At 37.7% G+C, this 20,656-nt stretch overlaps 3 protein-coding genes across 3 annotated transcripts; 1 reads left to right on the top strand and 2 right to left on the bottom strand.

Annotated features, from left to right (window-relative positions):
• The first annotated feature begins 1,854 nt into the window (after window positions 1-1,854).
• LOC108544407 (olfactory receptor 51A7-like) lies at window positions 1,855-2,802 on the top strand. Its single transcript, XM_017895536.1, has one exon. The coding sequence runs from the start codon at window positions 1,855-1,857 to the stop codon at window positions 2,800-2,802; it is 948 nt and encodes a 315-aa protein (XP_017751025.1).
• A 7,034-nt stretch (window positions 2,803-9,836) lies between these two features.
• Window positions 9,837-10,899, bottom strand: OR51T1 (olfactory receptor family 51 subfamily T member 1). Its single transcript, XM_017896173.1, is given in 2 exon segments — window positions 9,837-10,881; window positions 10,883-10,899. Coding segments are annotated over 2 exon segments (1,062 nt in total).
• A 4,311-nt stretch (window positions 10,900-15,210) lies between these two features.
• LOC108544337 (olfactory receptor 51H1-like) lies at window positions 15,211-16,163 on the bottom strand. Its single transcript, XM_017895451.1, is given in 2 exon segments — window positions 15,211-15,623; window positions 15,626-16,163. Coding segments are annotated over 2 exon segments (951 nt in total).
• Window positions 16,164-20,656: the final 4,493 nt, after the last annotated feature.

Raw genomic sequence — 20,656 nt, 5'->3', positions numbered from 1 at the left:
TTGGCCACTGTGGATGACAGACACATAAATAGCAAGTCACAAGACAACTGAGGTACTGTAACAGAGTTGCAATGCAAATTATAATAGGGATACATGAACTCTGCTTGGAGTGATTAGAAAGGAAGACTTTAAGGGGCAAGACACTTCTGAGCTGACCTAATTGGAGTTGCTAAAGAATTAATGATACACTGTCCAAAAGAATCTCTGCACACTTTTTCCCTGTGGACTTTAGGGGAGAGAGAGTAGCTAATATCCAGATCATGACAAAACAACTGATTTATCCTTTTTGGAAGGTAGCCCAGGTCTTCTAGAAGAGGATTTGTCCTTAATGACTCATGAGAGTCTCATTCTGGAGGATAAACTAGTTGAAAAGTTTGTGGTTTTGTTCCTAATTGTCAAGAGTTCTTTTACAGTGCCCTAGCCTCTCAATAAAACTTTTATTTTAGGCCAAGGAGTAGAGATGGATATGTTTTATATATCTTGGAGCCTCATTGTCTCTGATGTGTTTAATGTCATAAAGCACATGAAAACTCTCAAATATACATAGTTGATTCAGTTGCCTATGAAAAAGCCCTAGATTTATGGAACAACTATTTATCTTATAATTCCAGGGGGAAAAATGGGCCCAGGCAGTGCCAACCCACTTCATCTGTGGCATACTGTGTCTCCAATATTGCTATAGTTTAGTTGACTGAGCCACTCTGTAGCTGTGAAAGTGTGTGTTCAACTTTAGAGAAAGTCCAAGAATCTCTTCTCTCCTCCCATCCTCAAAGATGGAGAGCACCATTATGAATTGGTCATACATAAGGACATTGTATCCACTATCATACGAAAAGGTGGGGTTTTCACTATGCTATGAGAGAGGGTTAATAGTCAATCATACATGGCATTTGTTATGTCCTTACTTTGGACTGCTGCCTTTGAAGAACTTGTGAGTAAAAACAGCTTTAGAAGCTCAGAGCCTGGTGATATGGTATGGATATTTGTCCCACCCAAATCTCCTATTGAAATAGAATTTCCGACATTGGAGATGAGGGTTGGTGGGAGGTGTTTATGTCATGGGGACAGATCTCTTATGGCTTGGTACTGTCCTCTTGAGAGTGAGTGGGATCTCACAAAATCTGATGATTTAAAAGCTCCCTCTCTCACTTTTGTTTTTGCCATGTGACATGCCTGTTACTGCTTCACCTTTGTCATGAATAAAAGCTCCCTGAGGCCTCCCCAGAGCCCAACCAGATGCCAGTGCCATGCTCTAAGAGCCTGCAGAACCACAATCCAATTAAACCTCTTTTCTTTGTAAGTTACCCAGCTTCAGGCATTTCTTATAGCAATGCAAGAACACCTTGCCTATCACACCTTGCCTGAACGAATGTTTGCAGCAAATGACTAGAAATTGGAGAAACCATTGATTTTCTTCATTCTTCAAAACTAGTATCTACTTCCTGGAGTTTCCCAGTCTTTTTCCTTTTATTATTATTCTAGGTTCATTCTAGATCAGGGAAGGGGGTCCTACAGTCCATTATGACTCTATAGAATTTGTCATTGAAATGGGGTAATGCAAAGCCTAATAACACAAGAGGAATTTGTTTGAAAGTTGCTGCTGTTTATGTGGGTGTGTTTTCTGAGGATTTATGCAAGTACCCATGTTCCTGGTTCCCCTTGTCAGTTAAGATCTGACTTTATTATAGTCTGTTTAGAAGTAATATCTCTCTTTTATTTCTTGAAATAAGTCTTTCACAATTCCATTTTCTTTATTTCATAGACAAACATGCTGAAAGGAGGGAAATGAACACAGGAGATTCATATTGAGTGTCATTTCAGACCTGAGAATAAAGACTTTTCAATGGACTCATCATGCACCTTCCCAAGTCTTCTGAAATAGAGATTACCACCTTCTTTCTGATTGGAATGCCAGGGTTGGAGCATGCTCATGTATGGATCTCTGTCCCCATCTGCCTCATGTACTTGGTAGCCATCCTAGGCAATTGCACAATCCTGTTTGTTATCAGGACTGAGCCCTCACTCCATGCACCCATGTACTATTTTCTTTCCATGTTGGCTGTCTCTGACCTGGGCCTGTCCTTCTCCTCCCTACCCACTATGCTAAGGATCTTTGTATTCAATGCCACGGGAATCTCCCCAAATGCTTGCTTTGCTCAAGAATTCTTTATTCATGGATTCACAGATATGGAGTCCTCAGTGCTTCTGGTCATGTCTTTTGACCGCTTTTTGGCCATACACAACCCTCTGAGGTACAGCTCTATCCTCACCAGTGCCAGAGTTGCCAAAATGGGGCTGGTGTTTCTCATTAAAGGCATGCTCTTAGTACTCCCATTTCCTTTCACTCTTAAAAGGTTGACATACTGTAGGAAAAGCCTACTCTCTCATTCCTATTGTCTCCATCAGGATGTCAGGAAGCTGGCGTGCTCTGACAACACAGTCAACTTCTTCTATGGTTTCTTTCTTGCCCTCTGTATGATGTCAGAAAGTGTGTTAATTGCTGTGTCTTATGTGTTCATCCTGAAGATGGTCATGGGAATTGGATCCCATAGGCAGCAGCTCAAGGCCCTCAACACCTGTGTCTCCCATATCTGTGCTGTGCTTATCTTCTATGTACCCATCATTACTTTGGCATCCATGCACCGCTTTGGCAAGCACAAATCCCCAATGGCCATGATCCTCATTGCTGATGCTTTCTTGCTAGTGCCACCTCTTATGAACCCCATTGTATACTGTGTGAAGACACAGCAAATTCGTGAAAAGGTTTTGGAAAAACTGGGTCTACAACAACAGTGTCAGTAAACGTGGTACAAGATCAGCCAGGATCAGGAGAGAAAATACCTTTCTAAGCAAAGTATTATCAATGATTTATCATTATATTTCTTAATTATTCATATACAGATGGCCTTTCTTACCCATAGGTTTCACATGTGGAGATAAAAAATAGTCAAAAAAAGTATGATTGATTGCATCTATGCTGAACATGTAGACAATTTTTTCGTTATTATTCTCTAAACAATACAGTATAACAACTATTTACATAGTAGTTTTGTTGTATTTGGCATTATAAATATTCTAGAGATAATTTAAGGTATATGGGAGGATATGTGTAGGTAAGATGCATACACTACACCATTTTATATGAGACTGAACATCTTCAGATTTTGGCATCCCTGGGGTCCTGGAACCAATTTCCTATGGATAACAAGGGATGACTATAGTCAGTACAGCATATAACCTCTTTAAGAGCTCTGTAAGTAGGACTGACATAGATGTTGATAAGTATGTATTTGACAGTTTTAGAAAGTTATTGAAATCATGACTCAACACACTGATACAGCATTTTAGTTACACAATTTATAGGACAAGGATAAGTATATGTGAAAGCAGGGATTGCACTCCTTTGCAGACAAGGAATAGCAAGGCACTGAAGATTAAAGGATTATCACCCCAATCCAGTTGCTGGTTTTCTTTTCAGGTGACTTTCAGACACATGGTATTTGTTGAGGAGCATTCAGTCAAATTTTGTGTGAATTGTTGATTTCCCATTTAAGTGAAAGAAGTCTATTGTCAAGTATGAGTTGGTTAGCAATCCTCTCCCTTTGTGCCTTCCTTAACAGTGAAATAGGTAGAACCAGTAATTATTTTACCTTATCATTTTCACAGCCTTGAATTACAGCAATAAACTATCTCTTAACATCCCTTAATAAAAAACAATTTTTTTCTATATTATGGCAAGATTCCATAAGCCACAGTTAACTAAAAGAACAGAAGGATGATTGTGCTCTTGGTAAGAAATAGGAAAAAATATTTTTTTACAAATGCCACGCGGTGCGGGCGCGCCGCGCCGCCGCTAGTCCGCGGCGGCTTCGCCGCTCCCTAGCTGTATGAGACGAGCATATTAAAGGTTCTGAACAATACATCGGTTGCTTAGTTTGTTTAGCATATTGATATTTAAATTACTGTATCTAATGTTTCAATTTCACTAAAAGCTTCTAAAATAATTCTTTCTAAAGCCGATGAGCCCTAAAGATAAAGAATGATAGCTATCGGAATCAGTAACACAAGGCTATGCCATCGGTGGTAGTAGTTTCATATTTTAGAAGGAAAACTAAAATAGCCAACTAAAGATATTTAGATACCTCAAATTATTTTCTATAAAATTCATTTGTTTCTTGTCTATCTTTTATTTGTGGTTACTTAGTAGTAGACAAAGATATAAAACATAAAATTTAGAATAAGTCAAACCTTAACAATTTTCTGCTATGAATTAGTAGAAAACTATTATTAATATATATCAATGTTTTACTACCTAAGTTGAGCCCACAAGTAATTACTATTGTTTCTGTTTCAAAGAACCATTTTGAAGAAGGTTCAAGTCGTCTTACATATTTTATATGGCAAAATAATCTTATATATTCTATGTTCCCAGGTGAATTTAGGTGAATCTTTATTGTTTGATTGTTGATCCTGACTAGATTTCCCACAGCTTCATGGAGAAGGGAGGGACAATCTTGCTTATCTCCTCCGACTGCATTATTCAGGTCTTTTTCTGTGACCTCAAACATTCTCCATTTATGTCATAATTGTTAATTGCATGTCTGTTTCTCTTTTGTATTTTGTTTCCTCAGAGGAATTGCATTAATCAAATTTATTAGCATGTCTCTAGCGCTTGTACAATGTATAAAAAATTGCATCTGACTAGTAGTCTAACACATTTCCCAATGTTTGAAAAACAAATCAAAACAACAACAAAAAGTCTTTAACAACTCAGCATATGTTGATAAATTACAAACACACCAAACATCTGACATGATAGAAAACCTATTGCCAAAATAAATAGGGAGTAACTATAAATTTCAAGTCAATGAAGCTGTCCTGAAAAACAGTTCATATTCTGCTCAACCACAAGAAAATGGAAACATATTTTCATGAAATAAACAACAAAATTTTTAGTTTTTCTCCTCAACTCAGAAATTCAAATCTGTACTTGATGGAAATGACTCAAGTCATAAAATGTCAATAAGTATTTCTGGGAAGAGTCAGTAGGCTACATATTGTCTGTTTCTCTCAATTATCCAGCAGGTTTAATAAGTTTCTAATTAAGTTTCCAGTAACATTTCTTTTGTAATTAGTAAAATAACTCTAAAAACAGAGATATAAAAGTAAACCGAAGAACATACAGTTAAAATAAATACATTACAAACTATAATAAAGCTTAATATAACAGATTTATTAAACAGCTGTAAAATTGTGCAGTTTACTCAACAAATCAATGAGAACAAAAAAACAGAATAACCACACTGTAATATATATCATATAAGATCTGAAAATGTGACCTATAATCAAGAAATAACAGAACTTTATATAAAATGGATTGAGTAGTCAAATAATACAAGGAGGAAAAATGAAAACCTGTACAACATTTCATATTTGTGTGCATGTGATTTTTATCACCCACAAAATTAAATTAAGAATTAAGTACAAAGATAGTTTTAAAATCTACTGAAATACAAGCAAACAAATCATGTATGGATGGGAAAAATTTTCTGATTAAATAACTACAATGTAACTACAATGGAAAAGTGAAAAGAAAAAAGCAACAAAGTCTCTTACAAATAATCCTTATGGTTGTGGTTTTATTCTGGGTTTGCCAACAGGCTGTCTGTCTAAAATAAAGTCTTTTGACCTTAATCCTTGTTTGGGGTCAGATGCTAGAAACTAGATATATCTTGGAATTCTTGCACTTTTGAATAATAGTTGTATTTTTTTTTCCTTTTGATGAGGGTAGAACCAAAGATATATTTATTTGGCAGCAATACGAGAACAAACAGCATTAGATGTATTTATTGAAAAACAATTAGTTATCTGAATAACATTGGAGGTCAAAATTTAGAAAATAGTGACAATAAAATGCTTAGTGCTGACCAGGTACTAGGCATTGGGCTATATGTTTACCGGAATTAACAATATTTACTTTTTTTTTTTTTTTTTTGAGACGGAGTCTCGCTCTGTCGCCCAGGCTGGAGTGCAGTGGCCGGATCTCAGCTCACTGCAAGCTCCGCCTCCCGGGTTTACGCCATTCTCTCACCTCAGCCTCCCGAGTAGCTGGGACTACAGGCGCCTGCCACCACGCCCTGCTAGTTTTTTGTATTTTTTTTAGTAGAGACGGGGTTTCACCGTGTTAGCCAGGATGGTCTCGATCTCCTGACCTAGTGATCCGCCCGTCTCAGCCTCCCAAAGTGCTGGGATTACAGGCTTGAGCCACCGCGCCCGGCCAACAATATTTACTTTTGCAAGAACCTGGAAAGGTAGATTTTATTACTTCCTCTTCTTCTGTGGGTTAGGAAGTTAAAGACTTATGAAGTTTAATGACTTTTCTAAGAATATAGAGCAATAAAGTGTTAGGAACTTAAATCTAAGCCCAGTCTGTATGATTCCAGAGCCCACAGCTTCAGCCACTACAGTTGGCCAACACAAGGAGACCAACAGTTATTTTGCCTCCTTCTAAATTTAATAATTTATATTTCTGGAAATCAATAAAGATAATCAGAGATAGAATCAATATATATTTATAAGAAAATACATCAAGGGTTACTGAAGTGTTAAGTAATAGGAAATAGTAGCAAAAACCATCACATACAAAGATGATGACATGTTATTCACCAGTGCAACACAGCATCAACAACTAAGTGGTGTTTGCTAAACCCTGTATTGATTGTTAAAGATTAAGTTAAACATAAGACACAGGCCTACTATCATGGAGTTCAGGTGGTGAAGAAAACAAGTAAATAAGTAATTAAATTAGCAAAATATGGTAATTTTAATCATACACCTAAGGAAGCATATGTAAAAGAATGACAACAGGCCTATTTTGATGGATAATGAAAGCAAAGCTTCCTAGAAGTTAAAATCTAATACAAAATATAATTTAATAGAGAATAATGAATAATAGCAAGTAAATATTTAAGACATACATTTGCATATAAACCATTATCTTAATTTATAAATGTATCAAGAAATATCAGAACACATGTATGCCCATGTGTTTGTTTATTAAAAAAAAGATTAGGTTATATACAGTTATGAGTCACTTAATAAGGGTTTTTTTTTCTGAGAAATGCATCATTGTGTGATTATCACATAGTGTATTTACGTAAACCTAGAGGGTATAGCCTACTACCTATCTGTGAAATAGCCTATTGCTCCTAGACTACAAAACTGTGCAGCATTTTACTTTACTAAATACTGAGGTAACTGTAACACAATGGTAAGTATTTATGTTTGTTTAAACATAGACAAGGTACAGAAAAAATACTGGTATTATAATCTTACGGAACTGCTGTGGCATATGAGGCCCACTGTTGACTGAAAGGTCATTACGGGGCACATGACTGTATTATATAATTTCTCCGTAGGATTGCAAATAATTGTTATTAGATTTTAAATATTTTTTTCTATTTCTCAATACATTCACACATTTTAATGATATATATGACACTCATAATCAGAAAAATTCCAAATATATAAAATACATTGCTTAAAATAACAAAACACAAATTCATAGCCTATTGACAATTACCATAGGGATGGAGTACATTGATGAAATTTTTTTGGTGTTGAGTGAAAAGGTTGCATTTTAGTCAGGTATAAAACTACGTTTTGAGTAATAGAAGATTAACACACATATAGAAGACTATTTTATGACTGTCATAAAACTGGAAGAAAATCACACATTTTACAATTGTTCATCTAAAAACCTCTGGAATTCAATTATATTGTATACTTCAAAAGAGCCACATATCGCTTGAGGTATTACCCTGCATTCAAACATAGCAATATTTCTGAAGTGAAAAGTGTGAAATAAATAAATTATGGTCCAAAAAATATGTTCACACAAGTTTCTGTCATGTTTTTTAGCCAGTAAATATTGAAACCAAACGTAGGAAAGAAAAAAAATTATTGTTTTTCCAGATGTTTGGAAACTTCTCCATTGCGAATAGAAAATTATCGATCTACCAGGGTAAACTTTTAGAAAAGTCTTCAAAAGAAGCAATTGTAAAGCCAGAGACATCTGAAATAACTGACGCAGAAAAGTTTGGATGGTTAAATTAGTGTGTGTTCTGGGATGTCTGCTCTGCCACAAGTCAATTTCAGGGTCAGAGACTCTGCCATAGTATGATACTCTCTGAGGGAAATTGTATGGTGTCAGATGTCTAGAAACTAGATATATCTTTGGGTTCTTGCACTTTTGAATAATAGTTGTATTTTTTCCTTTTGATGAGGACAGACCAAAGAGACATTTATTTGGCAGCAATGTAAGAACAAAAACGTGAAAGGTAAAATACTGAATTGTGGTATAATAGAATATAAAGACTTCCTTCTGAGTGCACAAGGCCAAGAAACATTTTAGCTACAATGAGGGACTTGGAGTTTGAAAAACTGAATTTTATTTATAATTGCATTACTTTATAGGATGGTCATTCACTTGTTTTTCCTCACCTAAAAAATGTGTGAGTCCTGCCACACGCTCTTATGTAATCTCAATTACCTGAATATAATGCATAAAAGGAAACTCATGCAAATAATTTTAATTATAAATGATATGTGATTATTGTTGGTAAAGGGGATTGGAGCCCAAGCAAAGCAAAATCACAAAGTTGTCAGTGCTTGAGCTGAACAACATAGCTTGAAAGAAAACTGAGGTCAAGAAACCAGACTAGGGCTGGTGTTCCCTATCTGCCAAGGAATAGGAAGGTGATATAAGGGGAGGAGGCAGGTGGCTCAAATCAGAGTACCTGCTTGGTTCACAATGCTCAAACGTGAGTTATCCTAGGTCGGATGAAATGGTCAAAACTGTAGAAAAAAAAATTGAAGAATTATCTCCAGCTCTCTAACAACTCTGCACCTGAGTTTACTTCTTCACAAAACAAATGTTGTCAATAAAGGCAATCTAGAAATTCCCTATTAAAAGCATCAAAGCTACTGTGCAATCCTAGAGTGATGAGTATACCAGAGGGTAGAAGCGGTTAATAGCTGGGTAGACAATTAACAACCCAAGAAACAAGAGCAAATAGAAAAAAGCTGCAGCTCTGAGAGTCAGCAGCGGAGTAACTGTGGACTCAGGATTAGAACTATATTAGAATATATAGGCAATGAGAAAATAATGAAAGTCAATGTGTAATTTTATATATTGGATGGATTGGAGGTATACAAAGTACTAATTAAAATTGAAAAGTATCACTTCTACTAAGAGGAAGAGGGATTAAAAATAGACGTATAGAGAGTATATTTGTAAGGATACAGCGCTCTCTAGAAGTGACACCAGGAACTGAAACCGACGTGTAAGATTTTCCTAAAGTTTTTAATTGTAACTTTCTACATCTGTGTCTTTGTGAGCATATGTAACTTCTCCTTTTACCAGCTCAAGTAACAACATTTATTGCCTCACTGGAACTGTCACCTCAGGGAAAAAAAAAAATTGCTCAGCTGGATGTGAAAATAAAATTATAATTTACTTCTGTTCTAAAAACTATTGTTTTAAAGGAGATAATTTAATTGTTCCACTATATTAAAGTGACTTTATTTTGCTTTTATATACACATGAGTCATGTCATTGTCTAAAATGGTTCAGGGACATATACTCAATTAATTTGGTTTTAAATTATGGTATTAAAAAATAAAACTCTTTGATAAGCTCAGGGGAAAACTACTGTCTTCTTCCCACTCCTAAAATTCAGTTGGAATTGACTCAGGAACCAGAATGCCTATGGATAAGACTGCCCCAAGTCCCTTTCTTTCCTAAGCATAATTCAAGTCCTGACAATTTCCTACCTTCAATCCCATCTTCCTCTAAGACCCCTCACATTAGGACCCCATGAACCCTTGGATTGGAGCAGCTGGAACATAGCCTGGCGGATTGTCTTGGTCTTCAAGCTGTAAATGATAGGGTTCAGCACAGGTGGTAAGAGCAGATAAATATTGGCCAAAGTGCTACAGAGCACCCTTGGGGTAGAGTGGAAGAGGCGGTGTGCCAAAGAGAGGCTGATCATTGGCACATAGAAAACAGTGACCGCACAGATGTGACAGACACAAGTGCTGAGAGCTTTTTGTTGCTTCTTTCGGGCCACAATGCTCAGAACAGTACGGAGGATCAGGACATAGGAGAAAAGAATAAACAATACGTCAGTGCCATTCAGGTATAGCTGAAGAAACAATCCCCAAAAACTGCTGATCCAAGGTTTGGAATAGGTGTATTTGATCACTTCTGGGTGGTAGCAAAATGGATGGGAAAGCTCGTGACCCCCATGAAAAGATGCAGTGTTTATGGCTACTACAATGGGAAGTAAGAAAACTACTGGTCTAATGCAGATGACCAGCGCTATCACCAGGATCATCCTGTCCGTGAGGGTGGTAGCATAGTTCAGTGGGTTACAGATAGCCACGAAGCGGTCAAAGGCCATGGTTACCAGCACCGAGGACTCCAGCAAGGAGAAGGCATGCACAAAGAACATTTGAATGAAGCAAGCTTTAAAGCTGATCTCCCGTGCATGAAACCAGAGAACACCAAGCACAGTGGGAAGGGTCGTAATGGTCAGGCATAGATCAACAGCTGCCAGCATGGAGAGGAAATAATACATGGGCTTGTGGAGTCTCCGCTTAGTAATGATGACAAGAAAGATCATACCGTTTCCCAAGAGGGCAATGGTGTAGAGACAGCATACTGGAATGGAGATCCAGACATGAGCACGTTCCAGCCCAGGGAATGCAGTGAGGAGGAAATTTGAGGAAGACGAAGTGGTGTTATTGAATATTGCCATGGTTGGTTGAAGACACTGAACTATGAGGAAAGAAAAATAATTAAGATTCTTTATATATATCATACATTTAATTAGTCATTTTATATACAATTGTAAATTTAAGGTAGTTATTTCTCTTCTGTTTTAAAGACAGGAAATGGACCCAGGAAGGTTAAATAGTATATCTAGACTAAAATAGTTAAAATACAGATTCAAATTCAAAACCAAAGTTACTAACTCCAAAGTCTATTATTTTTTACTAAACTTCTGATGATCGGAAAGGCCAGGCTAATGAGACAATTTGGAGAGCTGAATGTTATAATTTCCTTCTTTTAAAATACAAAAATTTTTAATGTCCTCTTATATTTGTATATGATGTATAGGAGGGATGAAGATGAGAAATAAGCAAAATAGAGAACTATTCTCATGACTCATCTAAATAAGAATGTTTGTGGAGTCCAAGTGTTTTTAAAATTATGTGTAAAATTCTACATATGTTTGTATTGTTTTGTCTTCATGTGCTGATGAATGCAAGGGGCATTTGGGGTGCAAAAGTAACTAAGCGATGAGATGCTTATAAAGCAGATGTCAGTTGTCCTCTGTTCTTTGAATGATATCTCATAAAGGCAAAGAAGAAATGACACTGGATAACGCAAAGGGGGGCAAGAGGAGAGGAGACAGTGACTCAGTTTGCTGCTGGGGAAATTTTCCCTGTGGAATGGAGACAGAAGAAGAAGCAGAGGGCTTTCTCTCTGTGAGGTCATACACTCTGGAGCCAGTGGTAGGTCAAAGTTCAGTTCCTAAATTTATCAAGTTTTTCTCAACATTGCCAGGTAACCAGAACAATATGTAAGTGCTTTCACTCTTCAGGTACAAGTCTCCATCTGACTGGCCAGGAAGAAGGTAGCATCTGCCCATTCATATACAGAAGACCAGGTGAAATTATTTGAATAACACTCACTCAACTCAATAACGGAGTGACCCAAAGATCACCATCCCTATTTTCTGGCATCCGTAATGTTACAGACCCATCCTCATCATTTACCAACCCCTACCTTCTGTTAATTTGTTAACACTGAATTATATTTCCTCCACAATTCAGAATATACCCTGAAAGTTCCATGACATATTAAGCTAAAACTACCCTCTGCTTCAATCTTTGCCCCACATTTTGCTTGGACCTTTCACCTGGTGCTTAATAATGAGGCACAGCTGATATTGGTAATTTATGTATGCAAGTACCATGTTCTTATTCTGCCAGAAGTTTGAGTTTCTTGAAAGTTTGGGCAAGCATGTTTTTAATATCTCAATGCCAGTTACTAAAGCAGGATCGGGAAAAACAGAAAGTTTCATTTACCATCATTGACTCATTACCAAAAAATTATGGCCACAGAAAGGGAGTTTTGAGTCCTATCATCTTTTGCCTTTATCTCTTCTTTCTTCTCCTATCTTCTCTTTCCCTATCTCAATTTCTTCCAGTATCTGTTATACCCCTCCCTTTCTTCATCCCATCTTAGTTGTAGTTCCCATCAATTTATTGCTTTATCTTCTTCCTCTCCTTATCTTACCATCCCTCATTTTTAAAAACTCCCTCCCCTTCAGTTTTTTTCCCCACATTTGCACTCCCACCTTACCTGGTCACATCAGAGGAAACACTACCAACTTCTCTTCAGTCCCATAACAGATCAGGGACTAAACCAGCTTCCAAACGTGAGGGCTTTATAGGCAGCCTAGTAGAGTCCCCAGGCAACAGGGAGCATTCTTGATTAGTAAGCATTCTGGTTCAAGTAAGAGTGATGGAACCCATCTGCAACTCAGACATATCTCCAAGACTTACCTTCAAACCCTGCTCCCAGGCCCAAGCAAACTCCATCCATCAGGGGCTGGGAGAAGAGCCCTAGCCCTGGAGGCTGACAGTAATGGATATCTGCAAAAACTGCCTGCCTGGGTCAAATAACTATAACCATTCCTCTTCACTCAGCCTTAGGCTAAGGACTCTCAGCCAGGAAGGCTCCCTGAATGTCAGAGCTGGATTAGGAGACCAGAAAGAGTCATCCCATTGTTCTCTGTTTTCAATATATCCTCTTCCTAAGAGGTCCCATTACCCTCCTGGCCGCTCATACATCCCTCCTCTTACACAGGAACTCCTCCTAAGAACCCTTCCCATTCAAGTCATATCTGAAGCCATCTACCTTCTACACATAAGTAACCTAACATTTGATGAACACATAATATGTTCCAGAAACTATATCGTTCAAATGCATTGTCTTAATCAACCTTATGAGTTAAGTATTATTACCTATTATTTCACAGCTGAGGAAATTGAAGCTCAGAGAGATTTTTTAATAACTTTGCTGTCTAAAAGTTAGCAAGTTGCAGAAATGGTACTCAAGCCTATTTCAGAAATGGTACTCAAAATTTTGAAATAAGTCTTATTTCAAAGCTTTTCACCTTAACCATCATGCTAAACTACCTTCTAATGTCAATTGTTTCCATTCGGGTCTTCAGGGACTATGGTTTAAATTCATCTTCCTTAATCTGTCAATTTCATAGATTGATTTCCAACTGTGTGCCCACATATGGTTTAAGCTTAGTTTAGTCTGGAATGCAACTATTCACAGTAGACAGTCAATTAATAATCCTGATTATATCTAATCTACCCTGGCTTTTTATACTTTCCCCCACCTCGAGACAGAGTCTCGCTCTGCCACCCAGACTGAGTGCAGTGGCGCGATCTCCACCTCCTGGGTTCAAGCTATTCTCCTGCCTCAGCCTCCCTAGTAGCTGGGATTATAGGCACCTGCCACCACACCTGGCTAATTTTTGTATTTTTACTTAAGACAGGGTTTCACCATGTTGGCCAGGCTGGTCTCAGACTCCTAACCACATGATCCACCCACCTTGGCTTCCCAAAGTGCTGGGATTACAGGCATGAGCCACTGCGCCCGGCCCTTTTTGTACTTCCTGAAACATTTTCCAAATATATTCTCACTATATATGTATGAGTCACACTGAGTAAGGATGCTTATCTCAGTATCAAGGAAGATCAAGTAACTTTATAAAGTTACACATCAGGTAATGCTCAGATGCATAAGTAAACACCACCCCCTTTTCCTGGTTCCTATTAGCGAAGATGAGTGACTGTGAAATTTTCAGATAAGATTTATGAATATTAAATAAGAACAGAAAGAATAGGAAGTATTACATCAATCTTAATATAGCTCTCATTAATTCATTAATTCAAAAATATATATTAAGTGTCCACCATATGGTCTAAACTACATTACACACTTGGGTTGTGATGAAGTGGGATAAAAGAGACCCTGTTCATATGGGGTATATATTAAGCACAAGTCAGAAAAGTCCTCTGAACAGAAGTGAGGCTGAGTTTGAGTTCTAAAGCTTATGTGAAATTTCTTATTTTTCCAACTCACTGAATGCACCATTTTCTCAAACTCTGCACATGCTATTTATTTTTAATATTTTTTCTTTTCTGATTCCAACCCCTTAAATATGTACACCTTATGTTATAAAATGTATAAATAAATACACAAATAAAGGCAAAAGAAAATAAATGTTCTGTGTTCATCACTGAATACCAGAGTAATTCTAGTGGAGTAAGAGCAGTCTGGACAGATTTCTCAAAAAAAGTTATTAAAAAATGACATTCAACAGAAAACTATTCAGCAATAAACAGGAATAAACTACCAATACATGCAATAACATGGGTGAATCTCAAAAGCATTTTATTAAGAAGCTAGACACAAAAGACTATAATACAAGGTTTCATTTGCATGACACTCTGGAAAAAGAATTGTTATAGGGAGGGAGAGCCAATCAATGCTTGCCGGTCAATGCTTGCCCTCTGGTGGGTGACAATACAGTGGTTGACCACAAATGGGCAGCATAAAGAAATCTGGGGAAGTGATAAAATTGTTCTGTACCTTTGTTTCAGTGGTGGTAACACAATGCATTTGTCAAAACTTGTAAAACGATATGCCAAGGTGAGTAAATTTTATTGTACATAAATGTTTGAAAATTTCTTATATACAATTTTAAAGTATAAAAGTTTATGTTTTATCAAGCTAAAATAAATTATTGCTCTCATCAAAACCATTATACAATTTCATTTCACAACCAATTATATTTGTACTGTTCAATACAGCAGCTACTAGTTACATATTACAACTTAAAGTTACACTTAAATCAACTAAAATTAAGTACATTTAAAATTCAGTTCCTCAGCTTGCACTAGCAAAATTTCAAGCAATTGATAACCATGTATGGCTACTAGTTACTAAACAGCAGAGAAATAGAAAATATCCACTTCTGTGGGAATTTCTATTGGATAGTGCTGTGTTTGATACTTTTCTCTAACTTAATTGCATTTACGTGGAAATAGTAGATGCCATTAAGGGCTAACCCTAGCCCCACAAAAGGCCTGGACAATCCGCCATCGGATCTGCTTGGTTGTAACACTGTACACAATGGGATTGAGCACAGGAGGGAAAAGCAGGTAGATATTGGCCATGAATGTGTGTATTAGTGGTGACAAATGCTTCCCATAGCGATTAATTAGGGTCATACACATCAGAGGTACATAGAAAAGCAGCACTGCACAGATGTGAGAGAGGCAAGTGTTGAGAGCCTTGAGCCTCTCTTCCTGGGAAGCAATGTTCAATACTGCGTGGAGGATTAGAATGTAAGAGGCCAAAAGTATCAAGGCATCTAATACAATGATGAAGATCACAGCCAGCAGGCCATAGATGCTATTGACACTGGTGTCAGCACAGGCAAGCCTCATGGCATCCTGATGGAGGCAGTTGCATGGGAGAGGACACTGGAGTGACAGAAAGGTAACCTTTTGATGAGCAAAGGCACAGGGAGCAGAGTCCCCACACTCCGTAGCAAGACTGCTGCTGCAATCTTGCTGATGACACTATGAGTGAGAATGGTAGCATAGTGCAAAAGAAAGCCGATGGCCACAGAGCGATCAAAGGCCATGGCCACGAGAACACCTGATTCTACTCCCCTAAATGTGTGGATGAAGAACATCTGAATAAGGCAGCCACTAAAAGTTATTGAATACCAGTTGACCCAGTGAACACTGACCATGGTAGGCATGGAAGACAGTGAAAGGCTGAGGTCAGTGGCAGCTAACATGGCTAGAAAATAATACATGGGCTCATGGAGACTTTGCTCAACTTTGAGGACAACAAGGATGGTGACATTTCCCAAGATCGTGGTGCTGTAAAGAAGACAGAGGGGCAAGGCCATCCATAAGTCTTTCTCTGGCATTCCTGGAATCCCAGTCAGTGTGAAGAAGCTCTGGTGGTTCTCAGTAGTTTGGCTGCGTGGTGACATAATGGAATAGAGGTTTGACTAGGGTAAAAGAGAAGAGCTCAGTAAGTCAAATAGCCTTCAACTGGAATCAGTAGCAATAAGTATTGAGATGGTAGCTGTAAGAGGAAGTAACTTAAATATTATTCGTGCACACCCATGTTCAGTTTGATACAGAAACCAATATCCCCTGCTTCATGAAGCAAGAATGCTGCTACTAAGCACAAAATTTTAAAATATTTAGGAGGAAGAGAAACAAAAAACCTCCAGTCAACATCTGCACATAGTAGGGACATATGCAATTCAGAAATATCAAGAAGCTACCTGTCTTGCAGACTGCAATACTAGGGAAGAATTTGGCATTGTGTATTTACGTATATAATAAACACTAACACCAATAACCATGAAGAATATAACCACAATCCTAATATGAGGGTGGTTCATAAACACAGATGTGCAGATATAAACATATGGATGTATGTGTGTGCATCTTGGTTGTGATCTTAAATTGTTTTGATTTTCATATGATCATTTCCCTCTTCAGTACTCAATTTCTCAATCACTTCCCTCTTTGACACTTGTGTGATGTGAGATGGAAGAGGAAAGACACATTTTAAGAAATTTAAAGCTCTGACCTTCTGTATCCCTAAGAGTCTGTGAGTACTAAAGGGATCTGAGCCTGCAGCAAGTGAGGGAGGAAGAAGTCACCTTGGCTCCCAAGGAACTTAAAAAAGACCTACTGTGGTAGGAAGAATAATACCCTCAAAGATGTCCTCATCTGAATCCTTGAAAACTATCGACAAGCTACTTTGCATGTCAAAAGAGAATGTTCATATGTAGTTAAAAATTAAGAACCTTGAGATGTAGAGTTTATCCTACATTGTCCAGGTAGGCCAAATAAAATCACAGTAGTACTTAAAAATGAATAACCTTTGTCAACTGCAGAGAACCAGAAAGATGGCAGCATGAGCAGGACTGGACATGAATTATTGACATTGAAGATGAAGGAAGCGAACCAGAAGACAAGGAATATTAGCGGCCTTTAGAAGATGGAAAAGGTAAGTGAACAGAATTTTCCCCTAAGTCTACAGAAAATATTGCAGAAACGAATGCCTTAAATATTGGTTTTAGCCCAGTGAGACCCATTTTGGACTTCTGATCTAACGAACGGTTAAAAATAAATATATATTATTTTAAGCCACTAAGTTTGTAGTAACTTCTTATGGCAGCAATAGAAAACAGATACCCAGGAGCCACAGAAGAGTTGCTTTAGTCCCTTTTCAGAAATATCCAAAGTCTTCCCATTGTCATTCTCATTTATTCAGGCCTTTTTCTTCAGTATGTTCTTCCATGCAATTAGATTTCTCTGTCCTAAGGTGCATCTAGAAAGGAATTTTGAGATTTACTTTTCTCTTCATTAAGGAGCAGAATGATCTCCAGCACTTGCAAAGAGTTTTACAACTACTATATGGTTCAGCCAGATTAAATCCATCCATGGAGAATTTCCCAAAAGACAGGTTCAAACATGGTTCAGATTACTGAAGTCAGTGTCCTGGGTGTTAAAACTCATCTAGAAGATTTTTCCTGTTTCTCCTTAGAGAAGACCCATTCTCTTCCTTCCATACTCCTATGTGGCCATTCTAATAAACGTCATCTTGAGTTAGCAGCAGCTACATTTCTCACTATAACTCCAAGTAAGGCCTAGTTAAATCTGTGGGGAATCACAGATATTAATGTCTACTACTTGCAGTGAAAAAGATCAGATTAAAATCTTGGTGCCACACAATCAGTTCTCTTCCATTTCAATTTTTTGGTGTCGTCTTAAGAACATATATCCAACTGTGCGGCTGAGTTAATCACCTTTTCAGGCCAGTCTAACCACAGCTGACAGAAGGTTCAGGACTAGAAGAAAGAGTAGTGCTATAGTGGCTCTGAAATTTGTATTTATCATAACTCTTCTGAGAATCTCAGAAAGGGTCTCCCAGTTAAGACTGGATTAAGAAAATGTGGCACATATACACCATGGAATATTATGCAGCCATAAAAAAGGATGAGTTTGCATCCTTTGTAGGGACATGGATGCAGCTGGAAACCATCATTCTTAGCAAACTATCACAAGAACAGAAAACCAAACACCGCATGTTCTCACTCATAGGTGGGAACCGAACAATGACATCACTTGGACTCGGAAAGGGGAACATCACACATCGGGGCCTATCATGGGGAGGGGGGAGGGGGGAGGGATTGCATTGGGAGTTATACCTGATATAAATGACGAATTGATGGGTGCTGACGAGTTGATGGGTGTAGCACACCAACATGGCACAAGTATACTTATGTAACAAACCTGCACGTTATGCACATGTACCCTAGAACTTAAAGTATAAAAAAAAAAAAAGAATGCATACACACACACACACAGACACACACACACTCCTCCCAACACACCACACACACATATATACAAGCAAAGTTCTGCATAAAAAGTAAGTGAATTCAGATATTTTAGAAAACCATCTATGGACCCAGGTTAAGAACTCTTTCTTTAAGAAATTATTTTAAATAAATGAAATAGGAGCCTTGGTCATAGAAAGTAACAAAGCCACTAGACAAAATCCAGAGCTACACACAAAAGACAGAGAGCTCTGGACACTTGCGAATAAACAAGACAGAAAAAAGTCACTCCAAATTTCTCAGTCAATAATTTAGTGCAGTACTGTCCAGTATGGTAGCCCCTAGACATATGCATCTATTTAAATTTAAATTGATTAAATTAAATTACAATTTCACCTTACTTGTACTAACCATATTTTAAATGTTCAATAGCCACATGTGACTAGTGGCTACTGGATTGGATAAAACTGTTGTAGAATATTTTCATTTTTGCAGAAAATTTTATTTGAAACTTCAACAACTGGAGCTGCAGGCTGCAGACTTAAAGGATACCAACATCCTTGCTGACTTGAAAAATAACGAGTCTGATTGGATTGAGGGTCTTTCACTTGTATAATAAGTGTCTCTCTTTACCTATATATCTGTCTCTCTTTACCTATATCTCTCTGTCTTTGACTCTGTTTAGGGAAGTTGTAAAGAAAATCGCTTTAAAATAAAGGCTCTGGGGTTTGAATCTTAGTTTTATGACTTTGAACAAGTTACTTAACAATCACTGTGCTTAGTTCCTCACTTCTTTAAAATAAAAGTAATAGTACCTACCACAGGGTTGTTAAGAGCATGCATTTGGAATATTGATAGAGCACTTAGATAAGCACCAGGCAAATAATAAAGACTCAATAAAGTTCAGATATAATAAATGCCCATGCACTACCTATAAACTTAGTAATGTTTGCTTGACTCTCAAAAGAGTTTGCTTATCTCTCGAAAGATTTGTCATGAAATCTATTTATATAATTCCAAAGTTATGCACCTACTTTAATATATACTATTTATATATGTTGATCAAAGTCTGTATTACCTAAAACTTTCTATCCCTCAGGCAGTTTATGCCAACATTTAATACCAGTGGCTTGCCGGCAGTGGCTGTTGTAGGGTTCAAGACAGTGGATTCGGTGGATCTGTCTCGATGACTTTGCACCTTATCATTAATGCTTACGGTAAAGGATTTAGTGAAAGCAAGCCTCAGATAAACCAAAGATGAAAAGACAATATACTAGTAGAATTCACATGTAGTAAAAATCAGTAAGAAAAAGTAAAGAATAAGAAAATTGATTATGAGTGATGAGCAGCCACAAAAGAAACACTACACTGGCAATCTAAGCACCCTAATCCCAGAGACCAGCACAGACCTTCCAGAATTTGGGACAAGGATAGTAAATGAGGCCCTTGATTACTTAAGATCTCATGAACCAAGGAAAAGTTGATCATGTTTAATTAATTTGTTGATAAGTGACTTCAAATTTGTTAAGTTTCTGCAAAGTACCAGATGTGTCGTGAGTAATCAGAGGACAAAAGAAGCATTTTCTTTTCCATCCAAGACCTGTTAGCAAAGAACATATGGAAAGCAAGATGAGACACATGAGTGTACTGTATAGCTGGGGTTGAATGACGGCATGTTTTACAGGTGGGTCCATATATCTAGCTCGTCTCATCAGCTGACTAGCTTAATTCTGTCTAAATAATAGTGGTAGACCATGGAGAGAGTTGAGCCTAAACTTTCCTCACAGCAGTAGGACAGGAGCTTCTGTGGCTTCAGAAGTATATGTGGGGGTCAAGGTGGAGAAGGAGTGGACATTGAGAGTCCTTCCCTTCTATGTAGTATTGAACTTCACTTGCCATACTCTTCCACGCAGGCAGGAAGATGGAAAGGCTGCTCTCTGAGGAACAGGCATGAGCATACTATACTCTTAAAGGATCTGAGCTGCTAAGTAAAAGCTGGCCCTTTGGACTTGTTTCTTGTGGGATCCATAGACTAGTCTCACTAGGATAAGAAACCATCTGCTATTGACCTTGAGCTGGGACTCAGAAGAAGGGGCTCAGGAGTGAGTGGGGGAAGAGGACGG

Source organism: Rhinopithecus bieti, unplaced genomic scaffold, assembly GCF_001698545.2.
Source record: "Rhinopithecus bieti isolate Rb0 unplaced genomic scaffold, ASM169854v2 scaffold_648, whole genome shotgun sequence".
In the NCBI taxonomy this organism is placed as follows: Eukaryota; Metazoa; Chordata; class Mammalia; order Primates; family Cercopithecidae; genus Rhinopithecus; species Rhinopithecus bieti.
Note: the sequence above shows the minus strand (reverse complement) of the source record. Positions and strands in the feature narration are given on the sequence as shown.